The 22,704-nt window shown below is 39.5% G+C and overlaps 2 protein-coding genes across 3 annotated transcripts in view; both read right to left on the reverse strand.

Moving 5' to 3' along the window:
• Positions 1-741: 741 nt before the first annotated feature.
• On the reverse strand, positions 742-17,831 carry acadvl (acyl-CoA dehydrogenase very long chain). 2 transcript variants are annotated; one of them, XM_041779770.1, is made up of 21 exons: positions 17,677-17,831; positions 17,327-17,413; positions 17,170-17,239; positions 15,076-15,147; positions 14,668-14,740; positions 14,490-14,554; positions 13,968-14,102; positions 13,723-13,867; positions 13,046-13,175; positions 12,794-12,919; positions 12,509-12,707; positions 9,873-9,977; positions 9,482-9,568; positions 9,049-9,111; positions 5,002-5,103; positions 4,295-4,392; positions 3,783-3,855; positions 3,507-3,579; positions 3,343-3,415; positions 3,144-3,219; positions 742-1,695 (listed from the first exon to the last, which is right to left on the reverse strand). In XM_041779770.1, the coding sequence occupies exons 2-21, from the start codon at positions 17,398-17,400 to the stop codon at positions 1,558-1,560; spliced, it is 1,977 nt and encodes a 658-aa protein (XP_041635704.1). In that variant the 5' UTR covers positions 17,401-17,413; positions 17,677-17,831; the 3' UTR covers positions 742-1,557. The 2 variants fall into 2 exon arrangements, with proteins under 2 accessions (XP_041635704.1, XP_041635705.1); XM_041779771.1 differs by having other exon boundaries at positions 17,327-17,433; positions 17,677-17,792.
• A 1,151-nt stretch (positions 17,832-18,982) lies between these two features.
• Positions 18,983-22,704, reverse strand: part of dvl2 (dishevelled segment polarity protein 2) — a 35,262-nt gene continuing 31,540 nt past the window's right edge. Inside the window, exon 15 of the mRNA XM_041779690.1 lies at positions 18,983-21,079. Within this exon, the coding sequence (XP_041635624.1) occupies positions 20,517-21,079 (563 nt within the window). The 3' untranslated portion in view covers positions 18,983-20,516. The remainder of the gene's footprint in view (positions 21,080-22,704) is intronic.

A 22,704-nucleotide genomic window follows, 5' to 3' on the forward strand; every position in this document is an offset into this window, starting at 1 on the left:
GTGAAGTGTTGGCAGAGCTTTCTACCCCTCTCATTATCATACTCCCACAGTGCTGACACCTTTACTCAAATCAGCGGTGTATGTGAGGCAGGAAGGAGTTCTTCTTCATATTAAAAGCAGCGGCGTTGAGAAAGCGAGACTCTTACTGGCAACTCTGTGGCGTTTTTTGTTTTTCTTGCTCTGCAGAAGTGAAAGCGAAGTTGCAGAAATAGGAAGTGAGTCTAGTGGGAGGAAAGGGACTTATTTTACATTTTTTCCTCCTTTTTTGCTGAGCTTTGACATTGGGATGCTTCTACACAGAAGACACTGCAAAAATCTTTTTTTGACCTCTAAATTGGCAAATATCTTAAGACTCTTGAGTTTAAAGGCCTCAATAAGAAGACCTTAAAGGGGTATTTAATGTCAGAAAAAAAATCACTTGAGTGGTAAAGAAAGCAAACAGATGAATGGTTTATTAATACCAACTTGTCAAAAACCCACTCAAAAAAGATCTGCACAAAACTTGCCATTACGCCAGGGCTGCTGAGATAATCATCTTCATTCCTATACAATAGAATATCTTTTCAAATGCACATCCCATATGAAATTAGCACAAAGCTGAGTGATGCTCAACAAGATAGTGGTATACATAGCAGCATTGCTTATCACCATTCAAGTTAATGGGAAGTAAAAAATGTGCAGATTTAGTTCAAGTTTTCTAAATGCTTTGACACACTTTAACACATGAGATTATACAAGAAGTTTTTTCTTTAGAAGTACCAGGTTTATTTTCTGCATTTACAGTTAATGAGGCCTGCTGACTTCATCAGGAGGAGCAAAGTCAACCTGCACATAAAAAAGTAGCATCTGTGGACCGCTTTGTAAGGCAAAGGCTTTGCTCCTGACACTAATGTTTCTGTGATGAGCACCGAGTGAGCTTAGACATGCAAAAAGGCATTATAGAACATAATCACCACACTGTTATATACATTTGATCTTGACTATGTAAATAAGTGTACAAATTACAGCAGAAATAACACCTCTTCTTTAAAATACAGAGTTAAATCACTTAAACAGATGAGTTTACAGCTTCTTCTGTAAACTTGACTTCTATATTGTTGCATTGATGTAATGATTTAACAGATCATGAGCTAAAGTCATGAAGGTTTGGAGAACGTATATGCAAAATGTCTCAGTCTTTCAGTCATCAGCTGTTTTCCATGCAAAAACGAGCAAGGAAGGATTAAATGTCCCGTTGATTTTAACAGATTGTTGTTCAATCAAATTGAGTTCCCCATCCCATCTACTGAGCTCTTCATTTAGTATTAAATAAATAATGATAGAAAGTTTTTTAAAGACCGAAGACAATACAATCGAGATAACTCTGTATGAGGCTACAGACATGAATCATTCAGCTTTAAGTGCCTGAATCTTCATTTCACAAAGTAAAACGTGTAATGAAGCACTGATGGTGATTAAAAACTTTCCTAAGGACTTGGCATACATGACCAACAGCCTGGTTAGAGATCCAGAGGTAAAAAAATAAAACATGGAACATATGAGGGGGGTGCGATGCGTTTAGAAACCCAGAGGGTGAGGAGCCACCACACCACCGTTCTGCACCACAGCTGATGAGATGGCCTGCAGGTTCTTGAACAGCTTTTTGGACTCACTGGAGCGCAGAGCCTTCAGGTCGTGCATGATCCTATCATAAGCCTGGAGAGAGAAGGAAACTTTGGGTATTGGGTTTCATAGGCAGAGTATTATTGGCTTAGCATTATCTCCTTTTGCCCGTAATCATGTTTCTTCCTTGCAGATAGCTGGGTGAGAGCACTGAAATACCAATAGCCTACGTCTCTACGCTGTGACACTGTATTTGACTCTCTAGCTTTTGGATTTCATTTAAACTTTCAAGGTTTTGAGACTTCTACCATACCTCTTTTTTCCCACAGCTTCCTATTGCCCTACTCCTCATTATCATCTTCATTATCTAATAAGCATTCATCTTCTCCTCTTCTTTCCTCCCAATCATTGCTCTCCTCTCCATTATGTTCTGTTTAAGCCTTTAAACCTCCACAAAACCTCTATTCAATTTATCTTTTAACCACCAACATTGTTACTGACAACTTTTATTTTTGCAAATGGAAGAAATGTACTCCATCTCTATTCGCTGACTAGTAATCGACTAGTTCCATCTTCTTCTACAACTGATTCTGCTTCTCCTGCTACTGTTTCTTCTACTACTGTTTCATCTTCTACAACAATTTCTGTTCTACTGCTAATTATGCTATTGTTTCTTCTTCTTCCACCGTTTCTGCTACTTCTGCTAATAATTCTTCTTAAACCACTGTCTGCCTCTTCTACTACCATTCTTCAACTAGAATTTCTGTTTCTTCTGCATATTCTGCTACTGTTTTGTCTTCTACTACTGTTTCTGCCTCTTCTCCTAGTCTCTTATTCTACTGTCGTTTCTGTTCTTCAGCACATTTTCTTCTGTTTCTTCTACTGCTGTTTCTTCTCTATATTTTGGCTTTTCTTCTGTTACTTCTGCTGTACCTTGTGATTACCCTTACTTCTTGAACTAGTTACAGCTGTTTTTTTACATTTCTGCAAATGGAACTTTTAATGTCACTGACTTTGATGTTATTTCTAGCAATTATTTAAACCTTTTCAGCTATTTTAAGCAGCGTTTTCCACTCTTAGCATCCCCATGCTTTTTCTGCGAGGAAAAGCACTTGTATCTAGTCAAGCTCAGCCTCAGAGAGGGGCTATCAGGGAGCTTAGCTCGGTCCAGGGGACAAGTACTTCTACAGACAATGGATGTAGACTAAACACACCAAGTGAAAACAAATACGGTCCCATTAACAAAGAAAAGCATTAAAAGTAAAGATTTTTTTTTCACATGGTTTTATTCATCTTTGAAAAGTACTAATTCTAGTTTTTTCCTTTCTCAATGTTCTGTGTATGTAACTATTGTCATGTAAAAAAATTTCAAATTGTTTCAGTTAATGATAATAACATGTCTAGAAAAATACTGAGACAACTTGAATCTGAAGGTAAGCAGGTAATGTGGCATTTTATGTTTCTTTCTTTCCATTGACTGTGCTGTATTCCTCATACATATAGAACTTCATACAATTTTATGGCTTTGAAAGGGATCTTACCTCCACACACCAGGTCTCACACAGAATCTTCTCGTGCTGAGCTGAGGGGGAGCCCTGACTCAGAGAGCGAGAAGCTCTGTAGAGGAAAAAGTAGAGGAAAAAGAAAAATTCAGGTGGTGTAGGAGTAGCACCTGTGGGGTGCTTTTAGCATACATGACCATGAGCCCTTTTTATTTCTGCTGTTTAAGGTTCTACGTACCTGGAGAGGACAACAATCATGGCGTAGAGGTCAATGGCGCTGTCAGCAACTCTCTTCAGGACAAACTGTTCATCTATGACAGCACAGCTTGTTAAGTGAATTTGTACACTTTCCAAACAAACTAAGCTCAAACACCTGAATCTGAATGTCTATTAAACACTCACCAATAATTTTTTTGCCATGTTTGATCAGCAGGTCCTCAATGACACCCCCAAATGCCTCGATGGCCTTTGTGGTCTACAAAGACCAGATCAGTTAATGTTAGTAAATAAATAAAAAAACTGAAGAAAATTGCTATATTCAATTCATCAGCAGCCAATAAAATGAAGTGCTCTGGCGCTTAAACACAAACTTTTAAGCCAGAATGCTTCAGATGGGCCTCATCAATGAAAGCCTCAAATGGAAAATGAATGACAAACACATAAAAAAAGTTTCCATACCAGCTCTCCACTGTGAGCGAGCTCAGGATGTACAGTCCCCTGCAGTGTCAGCCCTGTGCCCAAACCTGCCTTCCTACAGAGACAACAGAGGGAGAAAAAGGTGAGATATCCAAACTGTTTGGATTTGCTTGAGCACAAACCTCTGGACAAAAAAGCTGCATTAGAATAATCACAGCAAGCTGTGAAAGCCTTCAGAGTGTGACTGAAAGCACAAACTTCATTCTCATAAGATTAAAGAGTGCATGAAATTTCTACCATGTGTTGTCTGTGATTGTTTGTAAAGCCTGGAAAAAACTGCATAGACTTCTTTATTTCTTCACAGCATTGGCCAAAAATTCTGGAGAAACTGCATTTGCAATGGGGCAATCATGAAAAATGGACTAACATTAAAGTTAAAAGGTCAAATTGATAATCTATCGTAATTCATACGGGAAGTCCAAGTGTCATCTACAGCCGTTAAGAACTTTCTGTTCCAAGAAATTAAATTATGTGTGTGCCTGCTGTGTAACAACCTCTTGGCTCTCTTGGTGATTTCTCCAGCGAGCAGCCCAGCGTTGCCGATGGGGTTCTTCAGGGCCTTCTGCAAGCTCTTCAGCTGGTTACCAGCACTCTGCAGAGAAGAATAGGTGGAAAGTAGCCTCTTTTATTTCACCAATTCAAGGCAGGACTTCTACAACGCTGGGATGTTTCACCTTTAACGTAAATGATGCTCCACTAATAACACAAAAGATTTCTTTATTCCTCATTACCATTGAATTTAGAAGTGTGCATTAACAAAGAAAGATCTGGTAAAAAAAAATATATAGCAGCTGTGATGTTTTAAACATCTACTCATAGTGAAAAATTTTGATAAAGCAAACATACTTCTTTCACATTTTGGAGGCTGATAAAGAAATGTTCTTTAGTATAACTTATGTATTTTGCACTTTTTAAACAGATTTTTTAACACTTTTAGGCTAAAAGTAATAAATCTGCATTGATGTTTGTTAGTTAAAAAAAGGTGCCTGGTTTTAATAAGTAGAGGAAGCTGTGTCTTGATCACTTTTAAACCAAGAGCATGTTACAGCTTCTTGTAAAAGCGCTTAGGAAGTACCGTTTGGAGTTTCAGATGTACAGAAACAACTTCCTCTCTACACAACAGAACATCTGTATTTTTCCACACAGATGTTCTCAGAGCCTCTCAACTAAGTCAGAGACAAAAACTATGAACTGGTTTTACCTGGAAGCCATTCAGGGCAACAAAGAGCCTCAGGATGTCGTTGGTTCCCTCAAAGATACGGAAGATTCTCAGATCTCTCATAATCCTCTCCACTCCAGCATCCTGTACACACAGAAAGATGACGGCCCATTTATTAATATGTATTTATAAGTATTAAAAGTGTTTTAGAGTAAATGTGAGTTAAAAAAAAAAAAAAAAGGAAGAAAGGAAGCAGAAATTAACAGAGCTCAAATGATCAGCTCAGAAAAGGGGCAGGAACCTCAGGGTAACCAACATTACAGTGCAATATGGGATACTACTGATGATGCAATAGGAAACAGCACCCTACATCAGGAGGCCATATGCAGCCTTGGAAATTATTTGTATTCATCCCCTGACTTGTACATTTCAATAACCTTCAGTCTGAGATGCTTGGAGTGTTTTTTTGTCTTCACGGTGTAATGGTAGCCAGGAATACTGATTAACCAGTGACTGGACCTTCCAGACACAGGTGTCTTTATACCACAAACACATGACTCCACTCAGATGATCCCCATTTCACCAATTGTGACATTGGAGAGGCCGCACCTCTGTTGAATTTAGTCAGTCACTAAAAGAAGGTGACTATTTATGCAGTCAATTATTTTACCTCACGTATTTTTGTTTGACATTACGTTGTAGAAATCTACTTTTACATTGACATTAAAGGGGTTACTTTGTAAAGCGTTTTGTCAGAAATATCAAATTACATTCATCATGATTGATTTATAAAAATCAATAAAAGAGAAAAACGTGCACATACTTGCACAAGTTTAACAAACTGATATAGCAAACAGGAATAGTAAAGTATTTTAAGAGGCAAAGTATGTGTATTTATGTCCAAAAGAGCAGAAATGAAAATGTTCAGGGATCACTTCTGACTGCTTCCCACTCTAAAATGAAACCTTGACTCAAATTGTGAACTGTGAGCATCTGAGTCTGTCATTTGTGGGTTTTCCCCCTCTTTCCTCTTTTAGACTGACAGGTTCACATTTAACTCCAAAATCATGCAAGGAGGACAACACTTGTGTCTACCAGCTTTTGTGAGTGTATTGTTGAAGTTTTGGGCAAACACCGAATTTAAGAGCATGTTAACTGTTCTGTAGTTTAACAAACGCATCAAATTATCGATTAAATATAAAAGCATTTTGTGGCAGAATTGCAGCCCATGCTTTTCTTGCTTTTAAGTGTTTGCTCCATGACTGAGCAAAGTTTCCACGGCATCAAGAAGCTGCCAATGTGTCTGTTTCAGAAGCGGTGTCTGGTTTATTTTAAGCTATGCAACATTGTTCACATGACACTGCTCGCCCACGGATCTTCTGCAGGCTTGCTCAGCTCAGAGTGCCTGCCCCGAAAAGGTTGTGGTGTCAGTTTCTACTGAATGTTCATGACTTAGATGACACAATTTCACTTTTAACCGCAATGGCAGAGTATACGTGTTTCTCCTGAGACCTGGGGGTCTGTAGAAGCTTCAACAACAATTGTGAAACGTGACTGAGGGTCAAAGCATTCTTACTGATGGCTTATTATGCAAATGATGGACTTGAAGCCGCTAAGTAAGTTAATATGCTGAGTTCTAGTCAGTGAGAACTCCAAAACAGGGCCACAGCAATGAGCGAATAAAAAGCAGATACAAAATGTTTTTTTTTTTTTTTTAATTAATGCATCACAAACTATAGGGACACAGTCAATGCACTCTCAACTAAATCTCATGTCACATAGAGTCACAAAAACCATGTAACAATAAAGCTTTTGATTTATAATGATTGTACAGAATGATTTATAATGAAAGTACAATTATTAATGCTGCTGCTTTATAATATAAGTGCGTTAAATATGCTGGCAAAACTGGAAATTTCTTAATTAGTTGTTGGATTTTTAGACAGGCTCCTGCTTTGACAACAGCTTATCCTAAACCAGAGGGGTGTTTTTTGTCCAAGGGGCTAACCAGAGAATGATTTAAAACCCCAGGAGGAAATCGAGGTAAAGTTCCAGCTATACTGAAATAATCTAGGTGCAGTAAGAAAATTGCAAAAGCACAAACTATCAATTACTCATTGAGGAATGTATTTGCCACCAAGGACTGTTATCAGTAATGACTCAAACCACAAGTGCTGAAAGTATCACGCTGTCTTCAGTGGATGATGAAATAATTATTTAGAAAGGTGTGTTAAACAAAGTTTAACAGTTATCATGTGTTGAATCTACGCTGAAGCTACGCTGTGATACTCTCCTCCATCATGAGTACTACATACTTTTACAGCAGTGTGTCTTCACTGCAATGCTCTACCATAATGCAAGCTAGGAAATGATGCAATTTTCCAGTTCGGGATAAATAAAGTAAGTCAGTCAGTGAGTAAGTCAATAATTAAGTCATTTACACAACAGTCCAATCAATCAGTAAGTAAACCTGTCAGTCAGTTAGCCAGCAAGTAGATCAGTTAGTAAGTCAGTAAGTAGGTTAGTCAGTAAGGAAGTCAGAGACTGTCAGCCACTCTACAGCACATGCATACCTTAAGTTCTATGTGATAATTTAAATAAAATCAAATAAAATTTACACATTAGTTCTCTGAAGGGAGAATCAAGGATTCTTGTAAATGATGATTCAAATATAAAGATAAAATGCTTGCCTGTTGATAGACGTCAGGATTCAGGTCATTGATGTCAGGTCAGGGCATCAAACTAGGCGATGATGTAAGAAAAATTCTGACATGCTAGTCTTGTTGAATTTGGGTTGTGGGGAGTCTTGGACACGTCGTTAAATATTTCACACTACAAGTCTGTTTGTTGCTCCTGACGCTCAAATCGTGCCAGAGTTTTGATGATGAGCTGCAACGTTGCAGTCGGGCTCAAATCTGGCTGAACTGGTGCAGTCTGAGCCGGCCTTATGTAAGTAGGTCAGTAAGCAAGTACGTCAGTCTGAAAAGCAGTACATTGGTGAGTTAGTCAGTCAGTACTACAGTAGGTCAGTCAGCCAGCAAGTAATAAGTTAGGCAGTAAGGGAGTAATTCAGCAGGTAAGTCAGTGTGAAAATCAGTAAGTTGGTGAGTTAGTCATTAACTCTCTCAGGAAGTAAGAAAGTAAATCAGTGTGCAAGTAAGTCAGTCAATAAGTGATTTATTAAGCAGGTCAGTCTGAAAATAAGTAAGTAAGTCAGTTGGGCTATCAGTCAGTAAGCACATCAGTCAATAAGTCAGCAAGTAAGTTAATCAATAAGTCAGTCATTAACTAAGTCAGTAAGTAAACAAGTTGGTAAGTAAGTAGATCAGTTAATAAGTCAGCAAGAGAGTAAATTGGTCAGTCGGTAAATAAGAAGATCTTTGAATAAGTCAGTAAGTAAGCTAGTCAGGGGGTTAGTAATTCAGTAAGTAAGGGAGGAAGTTAATCAGAGAGTCATTACGCAACTAAATAAGTAAGTAAGTCAGTCAGTCAGTCAGTCAGTCAGTTAGGAAGTAATTAAGTCAGTAAAGCCAATCAGTCACTCAGTCTGTCTAGTTGGTAGAATGATTTTAAATGCTAGTTACATCGCCAGTTTCCTGTCCTGTCGTGTTTTTTGCTTGCTTGTATACCAGAAACCATGGTAACTGAAACAGATTATGTTTGAGATGATTGATGTAAGTATGGTAATTGATTGATTGACTGACTGCAGTAAAAGCAGGCTGCTGAATCAGCTGAGGCAGAGGAGAAGGAGATTTTTCGTGCTTGTGTGGACTTTAAGGATGCGGAAACGCGTCTATGAGATTTTGGATGCCAAGTGTTTGTTGTCTGCAGCCATTAAACTCACACAAGATGCCTGCAGACATTACTCAGAGACTGACAGTCACCTGATGCTACCTAGTGGACCAATCACAAGACTTATAGTCTGCTTTGTTTCTAGCATAGTTGTATTTACAGGGAGGTGCTATCTTGAACTACATGCATAGTTTCCTGCGTAGGTTCAGGACAACTAAGTCAACATTGTAACAGGGGTGTAGAGATGATGCAAAGGTATGAATCAGGCTTTAAAAGGAATGCGAACTAAGGACTCACCTTCATGAAACCCATGCCGCCCATAACCTGAACACACTCGTCTGTCACTGACCAGGCTGCTTCCTGTCACAAGTAGAGAAGAAAAAAAAAACAGGAGCAGGTGAGTTATACTCTCCCAAATACAGAATCAATATCATGTTTAGTTGTTATCATGTTAGTCATGTTTAGCAAACAAGCCTGGAGATGCCTACTTCTGCTATTTACATCCTGAGTCTTCAGGTTTTGATAGAAAAAGCAACAGTGTTAACGTTACCTAAGAGACCCAAGAAGAAGTCCGCTGCTAAAATAAAAGGTATTCAAGTACAAAAAAAAACATGCAGACTTTCTAAAGTGGGTGAAAGATGCTATTTTGACATCAGCTAGGAATAAGTGAGCTGATCTCTCTCTGTTTGCACGTGAATGACAGGTATTTCTGTGTTATCTTTGTTCTTACAGAGGCAAAGATCTTGCTGATGGCAGCCTCTATCTGAAATTCAGTCGCTCCGCTGTCCATGTTGCCGCTGATCATGTAGGCCATCGACTATAAAAAGACAAAGGAAGTGAAACCAGCACACAAAAAGAAGTTTCCTATAGGTGACCACGTGCTAAAACATATTTGACAACTAAATAACTATGAATCATCTTTGTGCTCATTTAAATAAATGAGATTGTGTGACAAAACACAGGAAGCAAATGTAGATTAGACAACTCAACAGAAACTTTTGCCCATAAAACAGGAAATAAAGCCTGTTGTGGAAATGTGTTTTTTGCTGTAGTAATCAGTAACAAAACAGCTGAGATGAATGTGAATAAATATGAAACTGTTGTGCTTTGTGTCCTCCAACCTCAGTGACATACTGCAGCAGAATCATGCGAGCGATCTTCTCCTGAATGGCTCCATAGTTGTGGATCTTGTTGCCAAACTGGGTTCTGTTCACGGCATGATCTACCTGATGAGGATTTTAAAAAAAAATTGTGGTCAGTCTCTAACAGACTGTTGATCATAACAAGCACAGACAGCATGAAGCCAGGGCACTTCCTTGTACTAGCAGAGTGGAAAAAAAAACAGTCAAGCTCTCTTCTTTTGGTCTCTGTTGAAGTGTTGGTATTTGTTTTTGTGCATAAAAAGGAAGTTCTTAAAGGCTTTCAGGCAGCATGATACGGGGCTGGGTCAATGTGGTGGTAAGCTAGTAGCAGCTCAGCACAAGACCACACAGACCAAAAAGCTGAAAACAAACTCTGTACAATCACATGATAACAGATTCATTTAAAACCAGTGCTAGTGAAATATATTGATACCAGTTTTAATACCACAACAAGAAAAACAGCAATCCTAAGCACCAAATATTGGGCAATTGTTGGTTTTAATCAGCAAAACAGGTAACGCTAACTCCTGCACACTATACAAATGTTCTTAAAACATTGTCAATATTGCAGGACTGGTCCCAGGGCCACATTAGGCCCCTCAACATCTTCTTATTAGGCCCCCAGAACATTATTAAATTTAGAAATATGCAGAGGAAAAAATACTTTGTGGTATATCATTCATCTTTTATAAAATTTCCTAAAACAGACCCATTGGTTTAATGTTCATCCATTTCACAGGAATCCACCTAGCAGTCATTTTAGCAAATACGATTCATGATGAAAACAAACCGATCCGTTTGTTATTGACTGTGGTATTATTTTGACTTCAGGCGTTTTCCTGTCAGAGAATCAAAACTAAAGACTTGTTTCTTGCATGTGTTTTTCACCAATCAGGGCGCAGCATACTCAGTGATGAAGAACATGACAGCCCCCGAAACATTTAGTGAAATGTTTCATTCGTCCTCTTGTGACTGCAGGGCTACAGTACAGGCAATGATGTCATTTTTAAAGGCTAAAAATGTCATACATTTCAAAGAAAATAAAAATATTTTTCAAAAACATGCTAATCAGTGTAAACTGTCTATTAATTGTAGTTTATTTGAAAGTCCGGCCTCCGAAGCGTCCATCAAGGAAGAGCTGTCTGAGTACAAATGTAGTTCATGATCCCTGGTCTACAGCATTTGCATGAACAGATACAAAAACGTTATCTGACATATCTACTGCGAGGGATTTTAAAAACAATTGTTTGAAATATAAAGCACCAAAATGCACCCAAACAACATTAAATTATGATATGACAATAATAATAATAATAATTTTGAATTTTATCCAAGCAGAAAGCCCTACATTTATACACTTAATTGATGCTTGAGCAGCCATCTTGCTGATGATCTGCAACACATTCTAGGAACTGGTCAGTTTAAAGGGACACGTTCCCCTAGCACACACTACTCCTGACTTTGATTGGTAAAGATTTCAAACAACAGAGTTTTTTATGCTGAATGAAAGTTGCTCATTTCAAATGCAGAAACAATCAGTTCTTTAACTGCATGCTCTCCAACTGCCAAATATTTGCTGGTTTGAGTTTGTTAAGTGAAAAGATTTATTGCCATTTTATGTTTTACTTAGGTGTAAATGGATAATTTGATGATTTACCTTCACATTTCTCAACTGACAACTTTTCAGCACTTCTATCAGGGGTGGGCAACTGGCAGATCTGCTTCAAAGAGTCGATTTTAGATATCAGAAAACAATGAAAAATTGCCAAGAAAAGAGAAATTAAATTTATTATTGAATTACAGTAACTCTATTTGCTGGCATGTGTTCATTTCTTTGCAAGAAACTAGAAGTATAATTGTTTTTAAAACCTCTTTTATGAAGCTTCACTAGAATGCATAAGAAAAAAATGGAAACTTCAGTAAAATATACTTTAAAAACTTGTCAATAATCTGTGCATTGCATTGAAAAAGTATCTACAAGTATAAATCTTAGTATGACAGATTAAGCTGGAAGCTTTAGATATTTGTTCACTTGGTTAAATGTCCAGTAGTCATAATCATCATCATCAGGACTGATTCTCTGCATGTGTGTCATCACGTTTTAAGTGTCATCATGGCACAAAGCTAAAACCACCCCTTGGGTGTGTTTCTGCAACAATTTACCAGGTTGACTCATTTTTCACACGAGGCTGCTGGTATTGTTGACCCTTGCTGTGTTGAACTTTACACCTCTACTTATGCAACACTATCAGAGTTAAGAAGAGCCCTTAGAATTCACATCGACTACAAACCTAAAGTAGTCCAATTAGCTTGCTGATTTGTTCAAATTATGTTCAATCTGGAAAACAATCAAATTTTTGCAAAAAGAGAACCTATTCAACCGGAGTGCATTTCAGCCTTTGTTGCCTGTAACCTCAGCAGGAAGTCGAGAAGCAGAATCTCACTACCATAGCAAAAAGATGGGGAATTTCCCATAAACCAACACTGAAGAGAGTACACAGTAACACAAACAATAAACTATGTGGACGCCTTAATATCGGTAAGAAAAGCCCATCTTCTGCTTTCACACATCACTTCTCGTCCACATTTTTGTTATCAAAGCTTTTTGTACTTACAGCTTTAGTTATGACGCCCTTCATGGTGCCGGAGAGAGCTGCGGCCATGCCAAAGCGCCCGTTATTCAGGATGTTCATGGCCACCTTGAAACCTCCGCCCAGCTCGCCCAGGAGGCACTCGGCTGGCACACGGACATTATCGAAGTAGACCTCAGCTGTGTTAGACGCCTTAATGCCCATTTTCTTCTCAGGAGGACCGCTGTAGAGGAGAGGACAGGGTGAATAAAGATCAGGTCAGAGTCGGGGAGCTGAGCCATTCATGGTCAATCATGATAATGTGTTCACCTTGTCACGCCTCCAAAGCTCCTCTCCACAATGAAGGCAGAAATCTTGTCCTTCATCTCTCCAGTCTTCGGATCTTTCATGGGCGTCTTGGCAAACACGGTGAAGATTTCAGCAATGCCTCCATTGCTGAGAAGGAAAAACGGGGCATCAGATTTAAAAAGACAAATAGTGCAACCAACTTAGATTGTCCAGTGCTGCCCTCTTATGGTGAAAAGTACAGACAAAGTGATGATGTCTTCATTGTGTGCTCACCTGATCCAGATCTTGCTTCCGTTGAGGGTGAAGTATTTTCCACAGGGGGACTGGACGGCTGTGGACCTGATGGAGGCAGCATCAGAGCCACTGGCAGGCTCAGTGAGGCAGAAGGCAGCTATGGTCTCACCTGTAATATAAACCGACGCAAAAATGATAACAAATACTACTTTTTGGGAGGTTTGTTGTTTTTTTGTTCTCCTGTGACTGGCTTAGACTGGCTTAAAATCAATCAGAGTGGTGACATCTTCAATCAAACCTGGCATTAAACCGATTTGAACTCCTCTCTCTTACTGAATTTCCCAGTTTCTACACATTTTTATTAGTGTCTCTTCATGTTTCATTCTGAAGCCTGTGCTTTACAGCATTCTGACAGAGGGAAAGGGTTATTCTCTCAATCTGACCTCTTCTACGTGAAAGGGAGGTTTTCCATCTTTCATCCAGTTTGTTTCTTCACAACTATAAACAGTCTGATGTTTTTATATGTTCTGACAGGTCACCATGTATTCTTGTATCACACAAAGCAGCTGTTTATAGTAATTATTCAGCAGAAAATATTAAAAATACAAAAGCTTTGTTCTGGCATGATTTCTACTGATCACAGGGCTTCACTTTTCTTTCTGAAGATGCACATAAATCAAAACTCTGACAATATAAAATACCCTTCTTCTGCTTACCTGAGGCAAGCTTCGGCAGATATTTCTCCTTCTGGGCTGCATTCCCAAACAGCAGAATCCCCTTGAAGCCGATTGACTGGTGAGCACCAAGAGTGATGCCAACACCCAGATCATGACTGCCGACGATCTCAACGAGACGGGCGTACTGTGACACGCAAAGATTTTACGATATCACCGCCATGTTTTTACACAGACGTGCAGCAAATATGTAATGTAGAGGTAACACACTGATCAAGTAGTCATACCTGTGTGTTTGTTAGGCCAAGACCGCCTAGATCAGCAGGGACCTGCAGGCCGAAGGCACCCATCTCCTTCAGGCCCTCCATTGTGTGATCCTCCACCTTCTCCAAGGCATCATTCTTGGCAGGGTCGTTCACCTCCTGCCAATCAGAAGCAAAACACAAAGCATGCTGGGTCAAAATGAAGGGCTGGGAAATGTTTAATACTTTGATGCTTTTAGGTAACACATGTTAAAGGATATCATCTCTGTTATTTCAATTAAAAAATGCCCAGACCAGGGAAACAGTGGATTAGTGGTCAAATCTGAAGCTGACATGTAGAGGCTGTTGTGTCCAAAGTAATGGCCCAGGGTCTAGACAAACCTGTGACTACTTTCCTTTGTGTCACACCCTTCTTTCTTTCTCCCCAGTTTCTGACTATCTACTGATTCATCTTAATAAAAGCTGAAAAAAATCTTCAGAGATGAATTAATATATCAAATACTGCAGGGAAATTCATCCTGAGACTGCAAAGAAGTTTGGAATTACCTCAAAAAATTTGCTGCAAGGCCCCACAAGCTCTCGGAGAAACTCCTCCTGCTCTTCATTCAGGACTATGGCACAAAAAAAAAAAAGGTCATTGAACAACAACTCCTGTCACCACTGTTGAGCTTTACAAAGACACGCATGATCAAACGGGCATTAACACTACATCCTCTAAATTTACCTGAGGGGTAGGGGAACACTTGTGCTGTCTGGACCTGGCCTTTGAAAATGTTGACAGCAAAAGATTTGGACTCCTGTAGGAAATAGGGTGAAACAGAGATAAGACTGAGCAAACACAGAGTATGCAAATAATCCCCTGGAGTGCTGCCTTGTTGAAAGGTTATGGTGTGTAAACAAGAGTTATGTGACATTTGAGCTCTCTAGTTTTACAGTTTCCATTCTTTCTTTCTTATTATATCCTTTACTTGATGGAGAAAATGCTCACGACAAAATATAATTATTAATATGTGTGATGTGGATCAAACAAGCTGGTGTATGCTAAAAACTTTTTTAAAGATTCTTTTATTTTGAAATGAAGTGAGCATGATGTGATTTGAACATGATAATAACAGAGAGGGAGATAACATACAGTAACAACCGCCTTTTTTTCCGCTTTGGTGGCAGCCTCAGTGCTGACTGCTGCAGGTTTCTCCAGCACAGCCTGAAGGGAAAATTAAGAAAATAAAAAAAAAATGAGTTGAGATCAGACAAACAGAAGTCTGTACAAAGCAGAGCTCTTAAATAAACAACTTGAATAAGAACGGTGAAAAGATTTTGTAGGAAAACACTCCTTGAAAAAAAATACATCTGCCCTGAAGTGAAAGATTTCCTAAAACAGCAGACAACAAAAGTCAACAGAAGCAGACAGCGTGCTGTTCAAACTGCAAATAAAATGCTTAATGATTAAAATACAGTGTTACAAGATGAAGTAACAAGAGTGAAAATGTTTCCACTTCCAGCCAGGGTATCTGACTGAGAAGGTTTGATTTCAAGATCAAAATGGGTGAAAGTTAATGCCAAGGGCATAAATACACCTGAGTCAGCAGGAATATTTTAGAAGGAGAATTTTAAAACTGTTCTTCCCATAATCTGACTGGACTGCTTTTTGCATAACATATGAATAAACTACTTAAAAACAAGTCAACAGAGTTGATAGGCTTTGCAGAATTATAAAGTGAAAGTCAAATGTATCACATCAAAGCAGATTAATGACTAAAGCTCAGAAAAAAAAGGATTAAGAATAAATGAAAGTAAAAATCCACGTAGTCCCGCTTTCCACCAGCACCACACAACTGGGATCAAATCACAGTGTTTCTGGTCAATCTTTGGGTATTCAAAGTTCGTGCCACAAACTGTCTCTGGCCACCTGAAGTGCCACAAGCATCACTCTGCTCTGCTCAACATAAACATCAGGTCCATTTTCAATAGAGCCTTCTGCTGGCAGCAATAAGCACAAAGCAAATCAACCAAAACAGGCACAGGAACACATGGAGCATTTGGTCAATTCAAAACAAAACACCAGGAACAGACAGCCCATCATTTAACTAATCACTTCATCACCATTACATCAAAGCAGGCAGCAAATGAACAGAAAATCAACCTAAGACAGGCAAAGAGGCATGATGTTTTAATATCGTTCTCTTTGTTCCCACACATGAACAGGTAATCTCATAATTCTGCTGCTTTGAACAGCGCTGTACACAGTGGGCAAGGGCGTGTGCCATCAGTCAGAATAAAACTGTGGCAAAGGCAAAATGCTGCCGGCATTGGACGTTGTGGAAATTGCAGGAATGCACAATCATTTCATACAGACTGTCTATGACAGAGGAAAACATTTCTACTGATATTACATTTTCTATAAAACCCACAAAACAAATGTCGCACTAATTTCAATGTAAAAAAGTTGACTTTATTTCTTTTTTTTCTCCCCTCACGAAGAGATCAGTAAATAACTATGGACAGCGAAAAAAGTCACAGTAACTTGGAGGTGGGAGTGGGAGCATCATCTGAGAAATTAACTTTTGTGTACACACTTTATACATAGTAATTATTCTACATTAAAATCTACGTATTCTTTCCTATGCATATTCAGCAAAAAATTAAAACAACAGACACAACACCATACTGCCAATAGTGGCAATGAGTGACAAATAAGAATGCTGTTGCACTTAATTCAAGCTTCTCACCTCCTCTTGGAATGGAAATTTTGGCAAGGCAAAGCCCTTTAACCCTGGGGCTAAGATATGTAAAGATCAATGATCAACATATAATGCTTTCATGGAACTAAATAAAATGCATTCATGAGTTTAGACACCAGCAAGTCTAAATGAAATTTAAAATGTGGCTGCAGAGGAATGAAAGACATTAAAACCTATTAATTTGTTTGTTTTTTTATAGACAATGGATGATACTTCTGTCTGTCCTGGACAACCGCTGTCTCCCACTTTCCCAGTGTCACCTTTATGACGACATGTGACCAGTGAACTTTCCCCCACTTCCAGCAGGGGCTGTCAGTGTTATGTCAGCCAGCCTCTATGTAAGGCCAAACAAGGACAATCGACCACCTCTACGTGATAACAAAACCACCGCCTGTGTTACTGACCTGGCATAAAGCATGCTGAATCAAGATATTTATAAAACATACATGTTTTATAATAATGATATAATACCAATGTAACGTTACCTCTGCGGCTTGGCTGGCATAGAAACGAGCGTTTTGTGCAGCAATCACAGCCCCTGCATGACGCTGACCTCTGCAGTAAAAACACAAAGAGACAGGATATTTTTCATATTTTTGAGCGTCAAGGGAAAAAATCTGGTACCTTTAATAATAACCTTACCCAGACAGGACGGGAGGAATCCTCAGAATGGCGCCGCACAGTGCGGAGGACTGGCTCACTTTACGAAGCAGCATGACTTAATTTATTCTAGAGGAAAATAAAGAAACCTGAAAAAACAATATTTGCTTTACAAAGTCAAAACAAAACCTCAAAACACGGACAAGTGAGACGACTGAGATAAGCTAACAGGTAAATAGCCACAGGGAGGCTAGCAGGCAGCTAGCTACGTCATTACGTTGTCTTGTTTTGTAACTTGGTCAGTTTTGATTCCTCGCATAAAACAGGGAAAGTCGAGGAATTATGCTAGTTTTCTGAATCAAATATCAAGAATTTAGGTGTATAGTTATTACCTAGGCAAATGATAAAAAGATACTTCCCCAACGTCCGCGTTCAAGCCGACTGTTCCTCCAAATGACCCACTGACGTTTAACCTAAATTTTCCTCTTCACAGCCCGGTCCGCCGGATGCCGTCTGGCCCGCCGAGGTGCTCGATGGGATATGTAGTTGTAGAGTACAGACAGATGCGAGAATGCAGTTCTCTCCAAACAGCAGAGGTAACAACTTTACTGCACAACTTTATTTCTCATATTTCCCGACTTTTTAAAGTTTAAATCTTGATGATTAATGCTTACAGGTCACCAAAATCAAAACTCCGCTATCTCAAATGATTAGAATATCACAAAATATCAGTCCGTAAGCCTTCAGCTTGTCTGTATTGTTGAGTCTGGTGTCTCTCATCTTTCTGTTGACTTTTCCCCAATAGTTATTTGTGGAGTTCAGTTTGTAAAGCACAGTGGACCATCATCTACAATGACATGGCATCCCAAAAAATCAATGACTGTGGACACCGAAAACACTGGATTATAAGCACCTTGAATTATTTGCCTTACGATCATCCTCCAGACTCTGGGACCTTGATTTCCCAATGAAATAAAAATGTACTTTCATTTGAAGACAGGACTTTGGAGCACTGAGCACCAACCCAGTTCTTTTTCTCCTTGGGCTACATGGGACACTTAGGACGTTTATCTGTGGTTCAGGATTGGCTTGACTCTAAACACAACACTTGTAGTCCAATTCCTGGGCCTGCCTGTGTGTGGTGGCAGTCTGCCTTATGATTGTGTTTGTGTGTAATGAACCAGCATGAAAGAATCAAGGCTCGGGAAACCTTTGCAGATTGGACTTTACCAGAATATTCAAATATTTTGGGATAGTGGATTTTGAGCCGTGATCATCAAGATTAAAACAAAAGTCTTGAAATGTTTCACTTTGTTTGAGGTGAATTTAGAATATATGGAAATTTAATTTTCTGGAGTAAATTACTGAAAAAATGAACCTTTACGTGATATTCTATTTTTTTAGATGCACCTGTAAATACAGTTTGGTTCACATTCTAAAATGTGATTGTATATAAAAATCAAAGGAGCATTCATCTGAAAAACCTATAAGTATATGTAAGAAAACCACTCCTGCATCCAAACGACAAAAGATTTATCCAGGGATATGACACCTTATCTTACATAGGGAGCAAGAAAAAGATTGAAACGTAGCCTTTGGTGCATAAATATGAAGAATACAAGCTTTGACATAATTGTAGTGAGTAAAAGCCTGTTTAAAAGAAACTTGAAAATAAGAGTCAAAAAGTCAAACAAAACGTAAGTATCAAATTTATTTTCAAATACACAAACAAAGGTGGCATTATGAAATCAAACAACATGACACAGTCAATGTCAATCTTTTAGAAATGTTGAATCTTCATTTAGCACCTTAATAGTTTGGTTATACATGATTTATATAGTCACTCATACAAAAATGAAATGGGTGAATAATGCAAGTCAGTAACATAAAAATAAGCATGGGGAGCTGGGCTTTTGGGTCACAGTAACTTAAGATACACACTGAATGTAATCAAAAAGTACCGCTGTCAGTCAGACGTCCTGTTCCTAATAGTACCGTTAAGCCTCTACAGTCCCACACCGAGAAGTCCTTACATTTAGAGTTATTGACGACTAGGCCTAGGCATTGACAACTAAACACAAGTTCACCTGACATTCTTGGACCTATTTTCACATTAGCTGATCTGTGTTGTTGTATTTATGTAAGAGTAGTAGATATATACAGAGGTTCATTGTCAGACAATGTTGGAACATTAGGATTTATTTTAATGTACCTGGAGTGTGAAAATGTCTCTTAGAATAAAAGAGTAAGGCACTCATTAAATCTGTGCTGTAGTGGATTTGGGCACATGTTGTGGATATGTTTACAGGATTTGATCCTTTTCAAGCACAGTGTACCTGGCACCCTGGGGTGGTAAAATGTGCGATGTCTAGATGGACAGCTCTGGCGTACGTAGCGAGTGGAAAAAATGTAACTTCTGCTTTGAGAGGAGCTTGAAAAGGAACTCTGTGGAGTCCCTGAAGGCTCAAGTAAAAAAAGAAACTATTTCTAAACCATGGGCATCACGTAGAAAACTGTGGGTAATGATTTTCATTTAAATCTGCTCTCCCAGTCTGCAAATCCTGGGACACGGTTCCACAGCAGAACCCACAGTTAGCAGAGCCATGTCTGTGGTTTAGAAAAAAACATGCTCACAGATTGCTAACCATTAGGCATGGCTAAAAGATTTTTATTTCATCTAACTCTGGCCTTCAGAAGCTTTCAGAGACCAAGGAGTTTATTGAATCAGCAAAATAAACAAGCTCACTACTGAGGTTTAAAATGCTCCTGATAGCAATATTCAGTGATCAGCTGTTAACGAGTACCTCTCCAATACCAGTGCAAAAAAAAAAAAAGGTGGGAAAACTGATGGCTAACATTTGATATCTACAAATAAATTATGTTGTGTCAGAGTGTTGCATTGACTTGCGTACTCACAAACTCTGAATTTGAGGGTGTATCAGAAGGCTAATAGCAACACTGGTACCAGCACTAGCATTGATACTGGATTGGTAATGCTGGAATAAAGTTGGAAAAAAGGAGCAATGTTGTTGATTAGAATGTGAAAAACGTAACTGTGGAAATTATTTCGAAACATAACCTACTTTAGTCTATTTTTATTTGTTGATGTGAAACCCTGTTCTCACCATATTTTTAACAAGTGCCCTCACTCCTAAAGGCCCTTGTCCGCTCCAAAGCTACGACCAGATCCTCGTCATAGAAGTGTGAACCGTACTCTAACTTCACAGAGAAACTACATGACGTCCACAAAGAATTCGCTGGGATTTCCCATGGCCAGGTGGAAAGACTGGCGCGATGCCGTCAGCTCAGGAGGTACAGAGCCGAGGTCACGAGTGGGTGGGGCTCCAGGAGGCCCCCCTGGAGTGGAAGAAGGAGGTGGGGGCAGAGCTGGATGCATGGGTGCTGTCGCCATCTGCTGTGGGTGAGGAAGGGCGTGAGCGGTGGCCATGGCCGGGTGTGGGTGCTGAGGTACCATCATTACCATCATGGGGTTGTATGGGAGGATACCAGGTGGGTAGGGGGACATGTGGGGGGGTTGGGGCATGCGGTGGTGATGAGAGCGTTGGGAAGAGGCGTGGCTGTGCTCGCTGGGAGCCGCTGAGCCGTGGCCCCGTCTCAGGCTGCTGCGGGTGGAGTATTCTGATTCGCTGCCGCTGCCAGAGCGTGAATCAGCACCGCCGCCTTCTCCGGGAGCACCTGAGGGGGATTTTTCTCCTCCACCCACCGTGCTGCCAGGACCTTTAGTGCTGCGACGTCGCTCACCCTCGCTCCTCGTTGAGCCGCTGCTCCGGCTCCCTGAGGGCAGACAGAAATATGCTGTTAGATGGGATTAAACAGGTCTGAGGAGTTAAACTAGCTATAATAGCCTTTTTATCTTGGTCAGTTGAACAATTAACAGTTGTTTGTAATGTTTATTCTCCCTTGCAACAAGTCACAAGTATGCTGACATTTGTATTTGATTTTACTACCATTTGTGCAGCAGGAGCTTCATGGAATTGATTTTCATGGCTGAGCAGCTGTATGAAAACCTCACATTACCAAATCAAACACCAACAGAAGGATGGAGTGTTGTAAAGCACACCGACACTGGAGTGGAGCAGTGGAAACGTGTTCTGTGAAGTAACAAATCAAACTTCTCTGTTTGGCAGTCAGATGGATGACTCTGGGTTTGCCTGCCATAATGGTAAGGGGCTGTTTTCAGTGTTTGGGCTAGACCCCTTATCTCCTGTGAAAGAGATCAAGACTACACCAAGACATTTTAGAAAATTCTGTTTCCAACTTTGCAGCAACAGTTTGAGGTAGCCCCTTTCTCTAGTCCAACATGACTGTGCCCCAGTGCACAAAGCAAGGACTATAAAGACATGGCTTGATGAGTTTGTGAGGAAGAAGTTCACTGGCCTGCTCAGAGCCCTGATCTCAACGCCCTCGAGCAACTTTGGGATGAACTGGAATGGAGAATGGGAGTCAGGTCTTCTTGTCCAACATCAGTGCCTGACCTCATAAATGCTTTACTGAATGAATGGGCACAAATACCCACAAAAACACTCCAAAATCTTGTGGAAAGCCTTAAAAGAAGCACAGAGGCTGCTCTAGCTGCAAAAGGGGGGCTGACTCTATGTTAAAGTACATGTATTTTAATACAATGTCATTGCAGCCTGTGTTAGTGTAAAAAGCAGGCAGCCAATAGGTTTGTCCCTGGTTCTTCAAAAGTAATCCAAACGGATTAGTCCTACTGGATAAGATTAGACCTTGAAATAAGGTTGCTCTAAGGTTGATAGTACAGTATATTCAGGTAGGTGATCAAATTTTGGTTGTTATCCAGATAATATCTGATTTACTGAGATCCCAAAAAAATATGACTAATTTGATCTCAGGTAAAAGTAAGAAAATTAACAAATAATCAGGCAAAACCAGATTTTAGGAGGTCATTTGTAAGACATGCTTACAAAAGAATGCTGTATTTTCTTTTAATTTGTGTGAATTTTGGCGCCCCCCTCTGGACAAAGTTGTAGTGTGAAGTCCTTCTACAGCACTGATAATACTGATTTTATAAACCTAAAATGTCTGTACCTGGATCAGCTTGCTCATGTTTCTCCTTAAACAACCAGGATAACAGTGATTCTATGGTAGAAAAAAGTTGAAAACCGTATCTGGATGATTTCTATCCAGAAGAAACTTTCGAAGATCCAGGCTCTGATTATATAGTCTGTGAATGCACCACTGTCTGTTGACTCTTGCGTGTCAAAATGTCAGAGTCTCCCTAAGGAAGAATCAAGTAATTAAGTACAGAGAAGAAGAATGAAACCAGAACTTCTTGCTTCTTCTCCAGTAGCAAAAAACCCTATTAAAAGTCTCTTTGACATTTCTAACAATGCTAATAAAACCCTAAACGCTATCTCCTGTGGCTTGCTAGATTTATC

The sequence above is a fragment of the Cheilinus undulatus genome, linkage group 22, assembly GCF_018320785.1.
Source record: "Cheilinus undulatus linkage group 22, ASM1832078v1, whole genome shotgun sequence".
NCBI lineage: Eukaryota > Metazoa > Chordata > Actinopteri > Labriformes > Labridae > Cheilinus > Cheilinus undulatus.